General features: G+C 45.2%; 1 protein-coding gene across 1 annotated transcript in view; it reads right to left on the reverse strand.

Annotated features, from left to right (window-relative positions):
* The window catches only part of LOC122573842 (insulin-like growth factor 2 mRNA-binding protein 1), a 58,183-nt gene extending 55,845 nt beyond the window's left edge, over nt 1-2,338 (reverse strand). The window contains exon 1 of the mRNA XM_043740749.1: nt 2,235-2,338. Within this exon, the coding sequence (XP_043596684.1) occupies nt 2,235-2,323 (89 nt within the window). The 5' untranslated portion in view covers nt 2,324-2,338. The remainder of the gene's footprint in view (nt 1-2,234) is intronic.
* Between the last annotated feature and the right edge of the window lie 13,627 nt (nt 2,339-15,965).

Here is a 15,965-nt window from a genome sequence, read left to right on the forward strand (position 1 = left end):
GATTTAGTTTTAGTTGTGAAAGCGGACGGGGCCACTGCTCGAACTATTTCAACTCCCTTCGTAGGTCATATTTTTATACTGTTTGCATTGACCTCGAAAAAAAAAACTAGTCACAACACGACCATGTATACTTTTATTCCGGATTATTTACGACGTCGGAAGAAAATCTCTCCCGGTTCCGGTATATATATAATTGATTATAATAGAGTCTGGTCGTTTGGTATAAAATATCTTTGCCGGTGGCCACTCTCTATTTTTACGCCACCGTACGTTGGCATTACCGTGACACGTAAACGCCTGTATCTACTACGAGTGCCCACGTGGACATTTTTTTCGGCCGACCTTTATCGTGCGCCTCTTTCCAGTGAATCACTATTATAACATTGCGTTTCGTTTTCGGCCATCGTATCTTCGAGCTCGCGAATCATTTATTCGGAATTATCGAGTCTGAAATTTCCGCTGGATTATCGGCTCTATTAAAGTTGGATAAAAATCTGATTCTTCGCGCGACATAATCTTCTCGTTCTAACGACACGCGTGCCTGGCGTAATTTTTTAAACGATTTATCATCGCGGAATCGAATATCTCTCCGCGAAATAGGCAAACGCGAGAATTCTCACAAGTCGTTCGACATGCGCTTTGAATTGCCGTGCGACAAATGTCGTAGCATATCGTCACTGGTATATCGCGGAGAAGCGAGCGAATTAATTAGAACGGCTGAGACGTTTCTCGGCCGAGTTAAATAAGCGTTAACGTAGAATTTTCATTTCCCGCCTTGTTGACGCCGAAACCGGCCGAATTTCAGGGACGATGGGCAAAGCTGTGCCACGTGCGATATCAAGGCCACGGCCAGCTTACCAAAAGGAAAAAACAAAAGTACCATAGTTACACAACGTGTAACCAGGAAGTTAAATAAGTAATAAAGAAAAGCGTATTCTGTTCTGTTACGGACAAAGAATCGAGCATATTCACGGCCTATTAGCATGCGTTTCGGCTACTTGAAAAGTTATTACTCGGCTCGCTAGTATCGTTCCACATAAAGTTCTAGAAAAACAACTGGCTGGACAGAATGGTTAGCTTCTAACGACACGTACCACCACCAATGCCGAGAGATTTCACGAAATGAATCAGCTATTACGAAAGCTTCGACTTTGATAAAACTAACACGGCGGGCGAGCGCCGAATTTCCGTTTTAAAATCCTCGCTTCCACGAACGTAACAGAAATCTACATTTTCTTTTTATTCATGGCCAATGGACTTGCCCAAACGAATTCGTGTAATTTTATACTTGTCACGCGCGAAATAAAGTATATACCGGAAGTCAATGTTCGATGTTTAGTTAGTCGGTGGGATTACGATACGTTGAACCAGACGCTCGCGGATAGATCACCAAGGAAATATCTGCGACGAATTTTACACGATTATCTACGGGACGATCGGAATGGAAGAGAGCAACGTAAATTAGACGCGATCGAACGAGCTTAAAGAAAAAAATGGCCATTACGTAATTTAATTACCAAAGCATTAAACGTGATTTTCAAATCTTATGTAACAACGACAGACAGACACGCAGTGGAATAAATGAAAAATTTCTCGCGTCAGACGCGATAAATTCCGTGGAATACAATTATCCATATAATACCATGTAATACGTTAATATTTCATCGCCTTTGAAAAGTTGCTTTCGTCGTGTGCTTGTGTGCCTGCGGCGCGTGTATATATCGAGTGTTTGTGGACGATCTGTTGATACAGAGAACCGTTAGGTGAGCCCTAATATCGTTCATGTTTGTTATTATCAAGCTATTGCCAAAAGCGAGCTCGTAACACCAGCGTACCCGTAAATTTTTCCCATATACCGAACGAAAATCTTTTCCAACGATGCACGCCTGCTGTTTCTTGCGGTTGCAGCAGTTCCAACGATACGTACGTACGTTTGTAAGTAATGCAGACTAAGGGAAAGATCGTTGTGTCGGTTGGATAGGTACATGGGTATATGGAGAAGGACGTTGAAACGTATCGAAGGAATAAGGCTGTTAAACGTATAAACGAGGATATAGGGGGAAACGAAAGGTAAAAATAAATGGAAAAAATAGGGGCGAATCGTAGGGAGAAGAAAAGGCGCGAAATGGTTAGATACGCGACGTGATCGGCGAATGGTATCGGTGAATTTCTAACCTCACCGGAAACACGATACAAGTATCGGGAGATTCGTAAATAGAGGATGACTAATTTACCTCGTGGTATCGCCGTTTTTCTCCTCTATTTCTAAACGCTCCATTTCCTTCTGCAACACGCCACCTTCTGTAAACTTATCCAGGGACATGATTTTGTTCTTGTTGTTGTTGTTGTTGTTGTTGTTAATGTTCGTTGCCAAATTCACACAAAAACCGACGAATTATTTACAATACTCGAAGTTGTATTTAGCACTGTTCAATATAATATATATTATACTATATATTATGTATATATATATATAAATTTATCTTTTCTTCTAAATATCTTTTATAATGCAGCTTTTCGCCGTTAGCTACCGCTAATCGACTGAGGTAGACAAACACTGGCACTAAACACTGGCTGATTTCTCGTTCGCGCGACAGAACGAGCACGAATGAAAGAGAGGAGAGCAAGAAAAAGGATGAAAATAGGACGCACGGCGACGTATACACGACCAAGACACCACGTATAAACTCTTTCTCTCGGTTCTCCGTACAGTAGCGTCCTCTCTCGCCTCCTTAATTACGAGAGTACTCCTCCACGCGTGTTCCTTCTCTCCCTCTTTTTTCCCGATTCTCCGACACACGCTTCGTCTCTTTCGTTGAACACACGATTATCGGTCCTTCTTCCTTCACCCTTTTCACAATGATGACACACGACGACCACGCGTGGCACACGGTAATCGGTAGCGATTATTAAAGGCCTCGCGAAACAGCGTGGCAAACAAAAAGAAAAAACGAAATAACGAATTAAGGACGATCCACGCGGCACACTGCTCCCAGTAACTTCCTTCCAAACGATAGAAAGATAGCGTCTCGTCGTTCGTCTCTCGTTCTCTCAACGACTGCCGAAAAGAAACTCTTGCGGGTGGAGTAGTTTCCGTACTTTCCTCCTTGCCTCCTTGCTCCGGCGGCTTTCTACTACCGTACCCCTTCCCCTCGATTCCCTTACCGCCGCTTTCTCCTTCTTCCTTGCGCACGCTGCCGCCTCTCCTTCACTCCTTCTCTCCTTCTAACTAACGGAGAAATCCCTCCACGTATCGAAGACGCGCGAGCACTTTTACCAACTAAACCGAACAGACAGTCTAGTGCTCGTACGTGATTGGTTGATCAGTACGATCTCGGGACTGTGCGTTATCCGGTTCCCGCTACTGCTCTCGAAGAAGAAGAACAACAAGAAGAATGATGGACACCGTTTTACGCGATGACACAACGGGTTAGTAACGCCGGTAGAGAAAAAAAGATACGTCCTCCTCTCGCAATTACGTTGGTCCTCTCTTTGTACCTAACACTTATATACATGTACATATACGTCGAAGAGACGCACGTGCATTAATCGGTCGTGTTACAAAGGTGGTGTACCGATGCGCCGTTTTACTCTACCGAATACGAAGTGACACGACACCCGGCCTCCTCTTTACCGAGTGCGACTGCGTTTTACTATATTCGTAAATGACACTGGCCTTAACTCAGTGCACGTATACGTGGGTGCGTCGTCCTTTCTCTGTTCTCCGATGATTCTTTCTCTTTCTCTTTCTCTCTCTCTCTCTCTTTCCCTCCCTTTCCTTCTCTACTACCCCTTTCTCCGTTTTTGCCGAGCGTTTCGATCAGCGCTGCTTGCGATCACGACGAATACGCGACGATCAATGGGGTTATAAATGCGCGTCGAGACAGGCAGATTCTCGTCCGAGTTTTACGCACACCTATCGGCAAGCGCGAACGCACACGGGTGTCGAATCGGAAGAAAAACACACACACGACTAACAGCAGCGTGCTACGCTGACGGCGGTTATATTGGCAGGGATATCTAGCGAGAAAGCGCGCTGGTACACTGATATTATTTTTATAACAACGCGGTGCGCGGCCGTCCTAGGCCGCGCCCAATATACCCCCACCCTTCGCCGGCTTTCCTCCCCTCCACTAACTGTTCCTCCCTCTCCCGATCAAGGGGAAGCCTTACTGTTCGTCCCCACCAAAGACATAGACCATCGTACCGGCGTGTGAGACTCGACAGAGAAGGGTGAATAGGAAAACGTTCTCCTCGACTATCCTGCCTGGCTATATCAAAGCTGGAACATTTTCTTCGCACGAATGCCATCTTGCTCCTCATCGTTTTTCCATCGTCGCGTTCAATCTACCTTTCCCTTCGCTCTCGACAAAAAACAATCCTCGCCATAGATTTCATTCAACTATCTATTAAACGCCTACATTTCTCGTATTTTCGCACGGCTGGCGTACCACGTTGCTCGTGTACAGAGTCGCCATCTGATGGATGCCGGTAAACACTAAAAGTTGTTTTTCCATTTCTCGCTCCATTCTCCTGCTACCTAATTTATGGCACTTCTGCCAAGTGTGCTGCGAACGTGAACAACGTAAAGGTGTCGGATGAGATAGAAATCGAGTCGTCGCGTATACCCAGTTTCCACGACTCTCCTCCGCTCTTGAATTATCCCTACTTCTAAATACGTACCCTACGGTCTACTATATCCTGCGAATACAAATCTTTCCTGTTTCATGGAAAACCTGAACGATCGTAACGTACACAGTACGAAACGTACAAACACATAAATTTCATAATAAATAAATATCGTGCTAGATTCGGGAAAATTTCCATTTGAAATATATCGTCTCGTACCATCGACTTGCCAGATAAATAAGAAACGTAACGCTTCACCCTTTGCCTCTACAGAGTCAAGAGTGCTTCTCTGATCAACTCGTGAGTCGAAAAGGGGGAGATTACAAGTGCCCAACCACCGCCAAGTTCTAAAAGACACCGCTGTACGTTACTTCACGTGCATTTCACTCACGATTCATTAACCTTCGAATCGGCAAAGTACAATCGTCCAGCCTTCGAATCTATGCATAGAGTTTTACCGAACGTTGGAAGTACGGATTCCTGGTTCTCCGTAGAACTACAGGATTGATTCCGTTACGGAGGTCTCGCTTTGTTCGGCCAGGTAGGAAGGAAGGATTCGCCTTTCTTTTGTGCATGCCTGCAGGTATATGGGTGCAGGTCGACCACGGATATTCCTGGCTTTTCTGCGCTCACGTTTCATCCTCATTATCTTTGGCAATGACGAGGGTGTTATCCTTGAACTAGATTTATCATTCACAGAACTCTATGGCCGGATGGCACTTGAATTTCTGATGCGTTCAAACACCTGCCGTAATTGCGTTTCGTTATGCTCTGTCAGCATCAAAAGCAATCCTCCTACGTCCCTCCTACGTTATAAAATACCATTTGTAAAAGAAAAAAATGCCCGTTTAGAATCAACTCGGTCAAACCAAACGTCGATCTATGGTTCTTCGTTTCGTACATTCCTCGCAACGATAAAAGGAATATTCGTTCATCCCTAGCGAGTTTAAACTCGGTCATTCCGCGGCCAATGCCGCGTACAATATCGAGACGAGTTCTACTGGCATTTGATCTGAATGGCACACCTGTACGACTTGCGTCATGTTCTTCCGGAAGAAAACAAACGATGATTACGAATCACCGAATTACGCCAAGGGGGTTCGAAGAGAGAGAAAAAAGAAAAGAGAAAAAGAGAAGGGAACACCGCGAGGGGAGTGGTCGCATAACCGAAGAAACGTTGATCCATTATAAACAAGTGGACGGCCAGTTAGAACACCGGGTTGAACTTGAATTTTGAACGTGCTATGCGGTCGCGTGGTTTCGCTATGAATTTTTATTACAGAGGGTAACTTAACGACCGATAGAAATACCGTTCTTTTCGACGCAACAAATAAAAATCCAATCGTTCGTGTATGCTTAGACGAAACGACTTTTCCGATGTTCGCCGTCAAATGAAGTTTCAGACAAACAGGAAAACGTATAATTTGATTTATCGATTTAATAAGAATAGTCGAGCCAGGCATCGTTGTTCCTTCGTTAACATCGATGTTACCAAAACCAAAGTAACTATAAAAACGATGCGTATAGAAGCGAACAATCAGCCGGAACGTAGGCAATTCTGGCGAATTAATAATAAAACCCGTAACACGTATTTTCCATAATATATGGCGGAGAGTCACATGATCGGGTCAGCACGTAAAAGCTCTAGGCGTCGTTTGTCGCACACTTTTTCTTCCCTCTTAGCCTCCATCGACTAATTCGTTAAATGATCAATCGATTATCCTCTTCATCGAGCATAAATCCACATCAGCTTCCTGGAACCGTCTTCCACAGTTTGCGACTTATTTTCCCTTTACCAGACAAAGAAATCGTCACACCTACCTTGCTAGCTTATTACTCGCGGACTCGATAAAAATATATCAATCGACGCGACGCAATTCGGACGAACCGACGATGAAACGAATTATCGACGAGCTTTCGCAGCGTGTTCGGAGAATCCGATCGTACGTAGAATTTACTCGTAGACCGACTGCGGTAATTCGAAAATTATATATCGTCGTGCTATCGTGCAAGTACGAAATAGCATCGAATTCAGTTGGTCATTCATGGCCGGACGAAACTGCGGATTTGAGAGCGTGGCGGCTCTTTGTTCCACGCGGTAATGACGGTTGGGGTAGGTTAAGGCAGTGTTTAAAGATAATTAATAGTTGCACGGCTCGTAAATATCGGTATCAATGAAGCGTGGCCAAGATCTGGCGTGGGATCGGTAAATGGTTTCCGGGCGCGTAAAAATTAATGGATCTGTTGTCGACCTTGGTGGAAACTATCTTCGTTCCATTGTATCGTTCAGGGCTAAAAGCGGATCGCCCTTAGGAAAACGATATTTCCAAGAATCTTGAACGACGCCTTTGAATTTACGCGCGTCTCTGACGCCGCGTGTTGTTTCCTAAAGCCGGTTAGGTTTTTTAAACGATTACGTAAACCGGATCGTAAGCGTGCGAATGCGACCGGATATAATTACTTGGCCGCTGTTATCAACGTAATTTCGAATGGCAATGCGATCCACGTGATTCCAGAAAATCGTGGAGTGGGTAGTTTAATAACTGGGACGGCCGTGGAAACGAGCGATCCGAGACGAAGGGAACGAACGAGAGCGGCTTTTACCCCTCCAGGGTGGATCAGCCGATGGAAGGAAAGCAAGGAGGAGCGACGTAATTCGGGCCAGGAGGAAAGGGTCCTCCAAGGGGAATATAGAAGACGTCGGTGTACAAGGGGAAAAGGGAGAATTTAGGTGGGGACAGAGAGGGTAACGGGGGAAAAGAGAGAGGGAAAGAGAAATGCGAGGGTGCGTAAGGGTGGCGGATCCCTGGAATCAATAGTGGCCACGCACCCTTGAAGAATTTTCGCACCAGGAGTCCGGATGTCTCAGGACAGGCTGGGAAAGCTTTCTCCGCTGCTATCCAATACTGCTTTATTCCGTAGAGAAAATCCCATCGAAAAAATGGTATTTTTTAAGAAAGTTGGTGCAGTGATTTAACCTTTTCTTATCGTACAAAATGGATGAGAAGTATGTTTCAAACATAATTGGACGTTGACCGGAACGTCGACCGATCGATGACGAATAAAATACACGTTACAACCGTATTTACAAATAGACGAATTTTCCAATTTGCCCGGTTGTAAGCGAATTAATTGTAAATTTGCGAGAAATTGAACGGCATCCGTGCATTTGGTATTCGATAAACGTCTAGTCTCGGATATCTGTCAAAGCTTTCGTTTTAAGAGAACGTACAGAATCGAAATAGACCCGGTTACTTAACATTAAGACGTGGATTCGCCACGAAAAGTGCATTGTGTCGTTTTTGAATCGTTAACTCGTACGAGTAAACGATCGACTCGTGCTTTTCACTCGATACTCTATCGCAAACCGACCGACGAAATTGAAACATTTTACGGCAACTCGATAAAAAAAAGAGAACGTGATCTCGTTCATCTCGTGCGATGTATTCGTCGGTGAGACTGTTCTTCGCGATATCGTAGAACGTTTAGTGGCAGGAAATATGTGTCTTACAGGTCAGTGAGTAAAGCGGAAAGGCTGGGAAAAATGACTCACCTCCAACCACTGCCAACTTGGCCAACTGAAGATTCCGGTAGGGCGTCGCCGCTACCCCTAAAACAAGGAAATGGGAGAAGCTGTAAGATAGGTAAGGATACAGGAGTTTAAGGATATGGGAATAAGATATTTAGGATTGTGATAATCTTACTTCTCCTCGATGCGTTTTCCGCGATGAACAAAAAGTATAATAACAATATATATGTATATACATCATAATTAAAGGAGCATCTTCTTTCTCGCCAAGCCATTATATGAATTTTCGAACGACCAAAGTAACTTCGAAATCGAACGCTCGTTATTCGATTCTTTACGCGCGACTTGCGTTTTAAGTCGCGTTCGCTTTCGTAATTGTATCGTGATTTCGCTTTTACTCTCGAGTGGATTTTTACCTCTTTGAGTAGCGAGACTTTTGTCAACTGGATCCCGTCTTTCCATCGTACGCGTCCTTTGTAGATGAAAAGACGAGAAACTATGACGTAAGAAAGGAGAAAACGTCCGCGACACTCGGCAAGAAGAAAAAGTTTCGTACAGCGGATAATTGGAGGCCTCCGCGACATGCATATTAATCGCGGTCTATCTGTGAGAGGACAAAAAAGAATTAATAATAACCGCGTCGCCAAGATACCGATCTGACCGGTTGGTTGGCCAGGTGCAGCGCGTCTTCCGTGATCCGTGCATATTCTTTGCGGGTTTCTTTTTCACGGCATCCTTTTGCGTCGGTCACGCCAATTAAGAGGCATCGCCGTTAAAATCACCTTTACGCTATCGTACCAGCTACTGTGCAAAGTTTCAATTTGTCAAAAGTGAAACCTCTCGATACAACGTTTGCCAGAGTTTCGCTTTCGTTGTTCCCGTAACATGGTCGCGACTCGTACATCGTCCGATCCTCTTTAAACTACCCTTGTATTCTTACAGCATTCGTTCGATTCTATTCGCTCGTCTCGTTACGACCGCCATTCCGGGAAATCGGTTCCTACGTACGCGATTTTCCAAATTTCCCTTACCGTTCGATCAGAACGAATCCCAGTCGATTACGAAAATCGATCCGCGTTCCTGGCTGCGCCCCTTTTAAAGACGCGATCCGCGCCACGGCGTAAAACTAAATCGTTTCGGTAGAACAATTCAAAATTAAGGCATCGAGCGTGACTTTGGCCGGCAGCTGCGTTCAGCAACAAAAATCCCGTCTTCCCTAACACCGTCCAAGATTTTACGATCCGCCGTTCTGCTTGTAACGCCTTAAAGCGGAACCATTGACGTTACAACGGCGAGAAAGTGCATCGACGCACGGGGGAAGTGAAAACAGCGAGCCCGGGGAACACGAGGCGCATGCACCAGAGGGGCGAGGGTACATAACGCTTATTGCACGTCAGCGTGCCTCAATTTCGAGATAATTAAGCGAGGCCCTTTACACCTGCGGATTGTGCCAAGTCTGTACACGCGCATACCCGTGTAATTTTCTTTTTTACCGTGACGATCTCTGCTCATCTGTGGATCTACTCGTGATAAGGAATCATGCGATGAAAACGGCCGGGTAGAAAAAACAAAAAGCAAGCCAAACCACCTCCACTTTTTGCTGCAAAAGAAAGCTATCGTCATCTTGACTTAATGTTCTTACGTGCCCTTTCCTTCGCCAATGATTAATAGCCATTAACAAGGGGAACGACCTGCACCAACATTCACGATAAAACCGTGCAAGATTTAATATCCTGAAAAAAACATAATTCACACACACACTCGCGGCCAAGCTGTTTTAATCGTGGCATTACAGCTTTTATACGTTCCTCCATTCCACTTTGGGAATATTAATTACGCCCGAAACCAGCTGTTTTACTTCGCTCTATAAACTGCCGGTTATTTCGGAAATACCGTGGCTATTTCGCAACTTTTCCAGATTACGGGCACGGATCTGTCTCGAAGATTTCTCAAATCGTCGGCTAATCGATTACAATTCGGAGGAGTCGACCGACCCGTTTCCTACTCGGAGACCGACTGACTTCGAAGGCTTCGTAAATTGACAATTTACGTTGCACGAGCAATTGGATCATTAATCAGCTCGTAAGAGGTCTAGGTGATAATTACGTTTTCGTTTCCGGCGCATTACTTAAGAGCGTAAATTACTTTCCGCGACTGACAGCCCGGAGCAGCTGATCGGTAATTTCGATCGAAGCTTCTTGGCTTACGTTCGAAGGCTCCCTCGCGTTAGTTGGCTACAGCTAACTTGCACGTACGCGATTCTTTGCGCCGAAATAATCTCGTTACTCGAATTTCCATCACGAGGGTCGTATCGAAACAGCGAAGTTCGCAGGATCTTAAAGATGCAGGCGTTCCACAAGCTCAGAATTAAAGGCAATGACACGGAATAAACAGAAATGAAAAGGATTGGTAGCAAAGGTAGGCACAGCACGGTAGCTAGGCAAAAATGATCGTCTCTGAGAAACAAAATTAATTGAATGCAAATTCTCTGGCAAGGGTCGACCTATCGGTCAATGAAATTTTCGAAAGACAATTCTAAAGGAGCCACGTTAGCCTCTTGTGTGAACGTAGCTGCACGAAGACGCGTATCGAGCTCCTCCTCGTCAGGATATCGTCCCTCGAGGCTCGTAGGAAGATACTTTGAGCAAACATCGGAAGGAGCGATCCTACCGGCGGGCGGGTCCCGTTGTATCGTTTTGTTTTCGCTCTGCCGACATACGAAGCCACTGGTAGCAGTTGCTTCTCGCAGAAAAAAGAATCGCGGCAGCCGGACCGAAGAAAAGGAAAAGTGTGCGAAAGGATAGCAACGACAAACGATCCAGCCTTGTGTTTACCTAGGCCGGCTTTATACGCGAGAATTTGCTAAGAGTCGTTGCACCAAGGATTACTCGAGAATTCTAGTCGAAAGTCAGGCGTAAAAACATCGTTTATTATATTGAAATCGCGTTTCAACAGGTGACAAGTCGACGAGTACGAGAGGATTTTCGAAAGGAGAAATTTCTTTGCTAACTCGGTAACAGCGCGTATTTCACAGTGTTTGAAAAAGTTCGAACAAAGTAAAAACTTGAAGGTTCAGGAACGAGGTACACGAGGTGGAAGAAAGTTAATTTACGGAATGCCATCGGACAGGAAGAAAATTCGTAAAGTTAGCTTTGGCAAACGGCGCTTGCGTGGAGCACCAGTGCATTCGACATAGATGCAACAAGTGCAGCCAGGGTATTACAAATCCACCCTCTATATTTGTAACGAGCGTAATTCACCGGAGAATGGCCTACTACTTTCGCCGCTAGTTCCACTTTTTACGAGCGTCCTTTAACCTTAAACTTGCGGATGCTTCGTATTAACGACTGCGACGACGACGACGTACATAGGCAAAATACTTACGCGATATCGTGATGATCGTTATACCGGCAATTTCCGAGAAATACGCAATGTTTAAGAGTTAAAAGGAATTTATTGCTCTTACCAATGTCGATTGGAACGAGAACCAACAAACGAAAGAGCTGCTTTAATATATCGCGAAAAATGGAAAAAGTAATCGGTGCGTTGAGACAGGAAAATGAGCGAAACGGCAAAAGTAACGAACACTGTCGAGATATAACGCAAGAGACGTGGCTATGTTACGTTATGTTACGCGATATCTCGTTTCCACATTCACGTCCATCTCCTTTAACCAAGAGAAATCGCACGTGCGAATAAACTGCACCGCGCCGGCATCTCCGTAATTCGATAAACGTATTACTTTCGGTATCCTGATGGTCTTTCGCGTTGATCCGCGCTAACTGTCCCTCTCGTAGTAATCCTATCGCGTTTGAAACGCATCGCACACGCACCACCGTTCCCTTCGCTCCGATAAAAAAAGTATCAACAACATCCAGAAATTCGAGTTGCGCCTGCGCTGCGTGCCGAAGCAGCCGGCTGTGCATTGACGCAACAAGTGCATGCAAGATGCACCACGACTCAGGGGGGTGGGTTGGAGTGGGTTGTTGGTTGACGGGGGGAGAGGGAGAGAGAAAAAGAGAGAAAGAGAAAGAGAGAGAGAGAGAGAGAGAGCGAGGGAGAAGGGTAACGGGGTTGGGTGGGGTGGCCCGAGAAAAGTAGGGAGTCGAAAGGGGTGGAGGACGAAGAGAGGCAGAATTAAATGCAAGGCGAGGGAGGGGGCACACCACCGGAGAAGGGCACGAGGTTGGCACGCGCCGAGTGCAACGATTCGCTGGAAGAAAAGAGAAAGACAGGAAGGACAAGGAGAAAGATAGGCGGAACGGCGGAGAAACAAGGAGAGAGAGAACGTGTGCATCGCATCGAACGGAAAGATGCATCCTCGGCAGCTCTCGTGGCAGTTTTTTATTCGTTTTCCCCCGCATCAACGATGCGAACATTTGTTTGCGGTTTATGAAGCCGAGGGGACAAGTGATATAGACAAACGGCGGCACTTCGGTGCAGGAAATGCAAACAAAGTGCATTCAGTCAGCCGGGTGACCACCGGCTGCAGGGGTCTAACTTACCCCCATGCACCCTTCCTATCGTACGACCTGAATGACCTGATACGCGCTGCGAGGTGCAGCGGCGTTGTTATGCAAATGGGAAAAGTGCAGACCCGCGTGTGCAAGTGGAAAAACATGCGGTTCGCGTGCACTTCGTATTATGAGGTATCCACTTGACACCTGAACGTGGAAGCTTGTCAAGTGGTGTGTATCCAGTCCGCCCGATCGTAGATCCAGACGGTAGATCGCTGTTATTTATACGCTTGGTAAATAAACACCGATGTTATGTTCGTGCGCTTATTAGGAAAAAGAAGAAACAAAACAAAGTGTCGATCGGACGTCGATACGTTTTCGATGTAAATATTACGCGCGACTGCGTTTCGATTTGCATTTCGTAGAAGCCGGTTTGCCACAATTCCGACGTACGATACACGTGCCTATGTTACGTGGATGCACCGCAAAGTGGTGCTGCCTTTCGCCGTGTCTAAAGCAGTCTTTGCGGTCATCGCATTAAATTGATTAAGCATGTGCATGACTTCAAAAGTTTCGAAGAAGCATCGACCGCGCCAGCGCACAGTCTTTGAATTATGTATGTCTGCGTGAAAACCACAGAAGTGAGAACGAAGCGATCTAAATCGTACGGGAACCGAATGTATTCTCCGACCGTGCTACGTCACAAACCTCGAAAACATCCAACGTTCCCATCAAAAATTTCTATTGACATTTAAAGTATCTCATCGATCACGGCAACATCTTCGAATCTTTAACTCTCTATTAACTGCCTGCACTCTTAAAGATGCGTACACGCGAAAGAAAGGAAGGCAAGGCATATATTTAGCATATGAAAATAAACGTGCTGATAATAGCATGGATAGAGTCGCACGATGATATAATTGTCACCATTCGTTACGAATTTTCCGTTCGGTTCTCACACTCGCGATGCTAGAATAACGTCACACATTGGCGGACTTAACACAAAGAGGCCGATAGAGCCAGTTAAAGGAAATAGAATCAGAAACGTGGTGGATCCCATGGAATCATTGTAAGAATTCTTGAGGGGTGAGACCCTCGGACCTTAAACTAGTTTTCGCTCGTACCAGTCCGTTTCTCTTGGACATCTTCCTTTTTCTTTCTCCATCTATTCTCGTCTTTTCTTCTTCATCACTGTAACCACCGTATGAGAGTACTTTACATTTGAAACATATCGGCTTATATGGAAATGAATGTTTAGCCATGCGTCGGTCCTAAACATTAAAAATGGAAGAGCAACACTCGCTGCAGGAAGCTGATACGCGAGTTCCCGAGCTACGCAAAGAGGGCAACTCGGAAGTGATACTCGTCCCTCTGAATTGTCAATCTGTCTATTGTCGACCGACGACCTCCCCGCCTAATCTCCTTGCTAGCTATCTTGACAAAAAATTTCATTTACAATCTACGGCACAACGGTTACGTTCGTTGCCCTAATTTAACCCTTTCGCTACGGCAAGGTCCAAAACAACGCACGTCACGTGTCGCGAGTTAAGCATCGAGATACAGAAGAAAAATTGCATTTACCATGCTACGATGGAAAAACGATACTTTATATATTTGACGTCGTCGATGCAATCGGGCAACCGAATTAAAAACGATCGCACGTACGGCTCGTTTTACCCTGCATTCATTGCACGTTGCATTTAATTGCTCTTATCTGCTGTCGAGTATCATTATGACCGGCAACAAATCCCCGGTTTATACCTTTGCACGTTCCTATCGTCGATAAGGTTTCTTGCGGCAACAGGAATCGGTGGTATGAATAACCGAGAAGAGAAACGGAGAAAGGAACGAGGTTGGGGGATGGTGAAATAACAGATTGCAGTTGTGGCACGAGCGAGCAGCCTGGACTCAGCTCGGGGCTCGTAAGGAGAAGGCAGGTGCCACATTTTTTTCGAACGCCTGCTCACCGTCGAGGAGGAGGCTGCCTCGATGCGCAGAGGCTCCCAAACGTTTCTACTAGCAACAAGCTCCGAGTAGAAAGTTTTCGATCAAAACAATAATATCGATCGAAGTAAACGGTAATTAACGATCGATCAAATGCCACTTCCGATCAATTTTATATCCTCCATTTACGAAGCATAATAAATCGATATCGACGTAGAAGTTTCTTGATTAAAAGACGGTCATCGAACAACGTCAAAGTCCTTCGTAATAGAAAATTAAGCCAGGACAAAGGTATAAAGGACGATTTAATTTCAAAGGAGTAGCGCTGGTAACGATCGACTAGCTGTAGGTTTTCAGCGAAGAAATTAATGTTAACGCCCGTCGACAAATACAATCAACGGATAATAGTGGCAAATAGATACGTACCAGCGATCCATGTGTGCGTAATATATGTGGCAGCATGCAAGAAAAATGGTGCAAATGTAATTCATATTGTACAAATTTCCATGCATAAATATAGAACGATGCCATTTAACGATGCTAGAATTGTAACATCGTTTATCCCATTACGGCACCTATGCTCCTATCGACAGAAGCAATCGCGATAAAAGAACACCGCGGAAATTTGCATAACAATAGATAACGAAGTTTTCGAGGAAGTTCGCTTCGGTCGAACCTCGAGCCAAGTATGTAATTGGCCATCTTTGTCTCGTAGAGCTAACCGTACGATTCCTTTGATGGTATCCGACAATTATTCAAAATTCTATGACGCGGATGAGTTCCACTGCGGATAATCCTCGACGATTTTTGCTTGGACACGTTCGGCACGAGTTCAAACTCTCGTGTATGCGCGCTCGCGCGCATTTACTCGCGTGCGGCCAATTATGCACCTCGTTATGCCGGCATTACGCGTGATCTCTCTTTTGATCGAGAAATTGCCTAAGGTTAATAACCCCTGTTGAAGTTTGTGTAAGCGATTACATAAAATTTTTCGAAGACAAATGGACTATTAGCACGTAAGGACAAGTTGTCGGTTCGACGCTATCCGCACGGTAGCAGAACCTGAGAAGTTGAGCAACTTTCTGGAAATACTTAATGTATAATATAAGTGTAATTCGACCGGGCGTTTCCTGCACGCTCGCCAAATTTACGACCGTTTAAAGGAATAAATTTTGATTACAACCGCGGTAAGACGATTCATGACTAATTTATTTAATACGTACATATTTGCATACGAAGTAACGCAATGTATAAAGCAAATCGTTTTATCGTAAAGGCGTTTTAGTCGAGAATATCGCCGATCAACCGCGTAACGCACGCCTTAGCCAGCGGAGTAGTGGAATACGCTTGGTTTCTAATCAAAATCCGATACCGTGGTACGAAATTCAGACACGATTTCACGCGAG

Source organism: Bombus pyrosoma, linkage group LG12 (assembly GCF_014825855.1).
Source record: "Bombus pyrosoma isolate SC7728 linkage group LG12, ASM1482585v1, whole genome shotgun sequence".
Taxonomy (NCBI): Eukaryota; Metazoa; Arthropoda; class Insecta; order Hymenoptera; family Apidae; genus Bombus; species Bombus pyrosoma.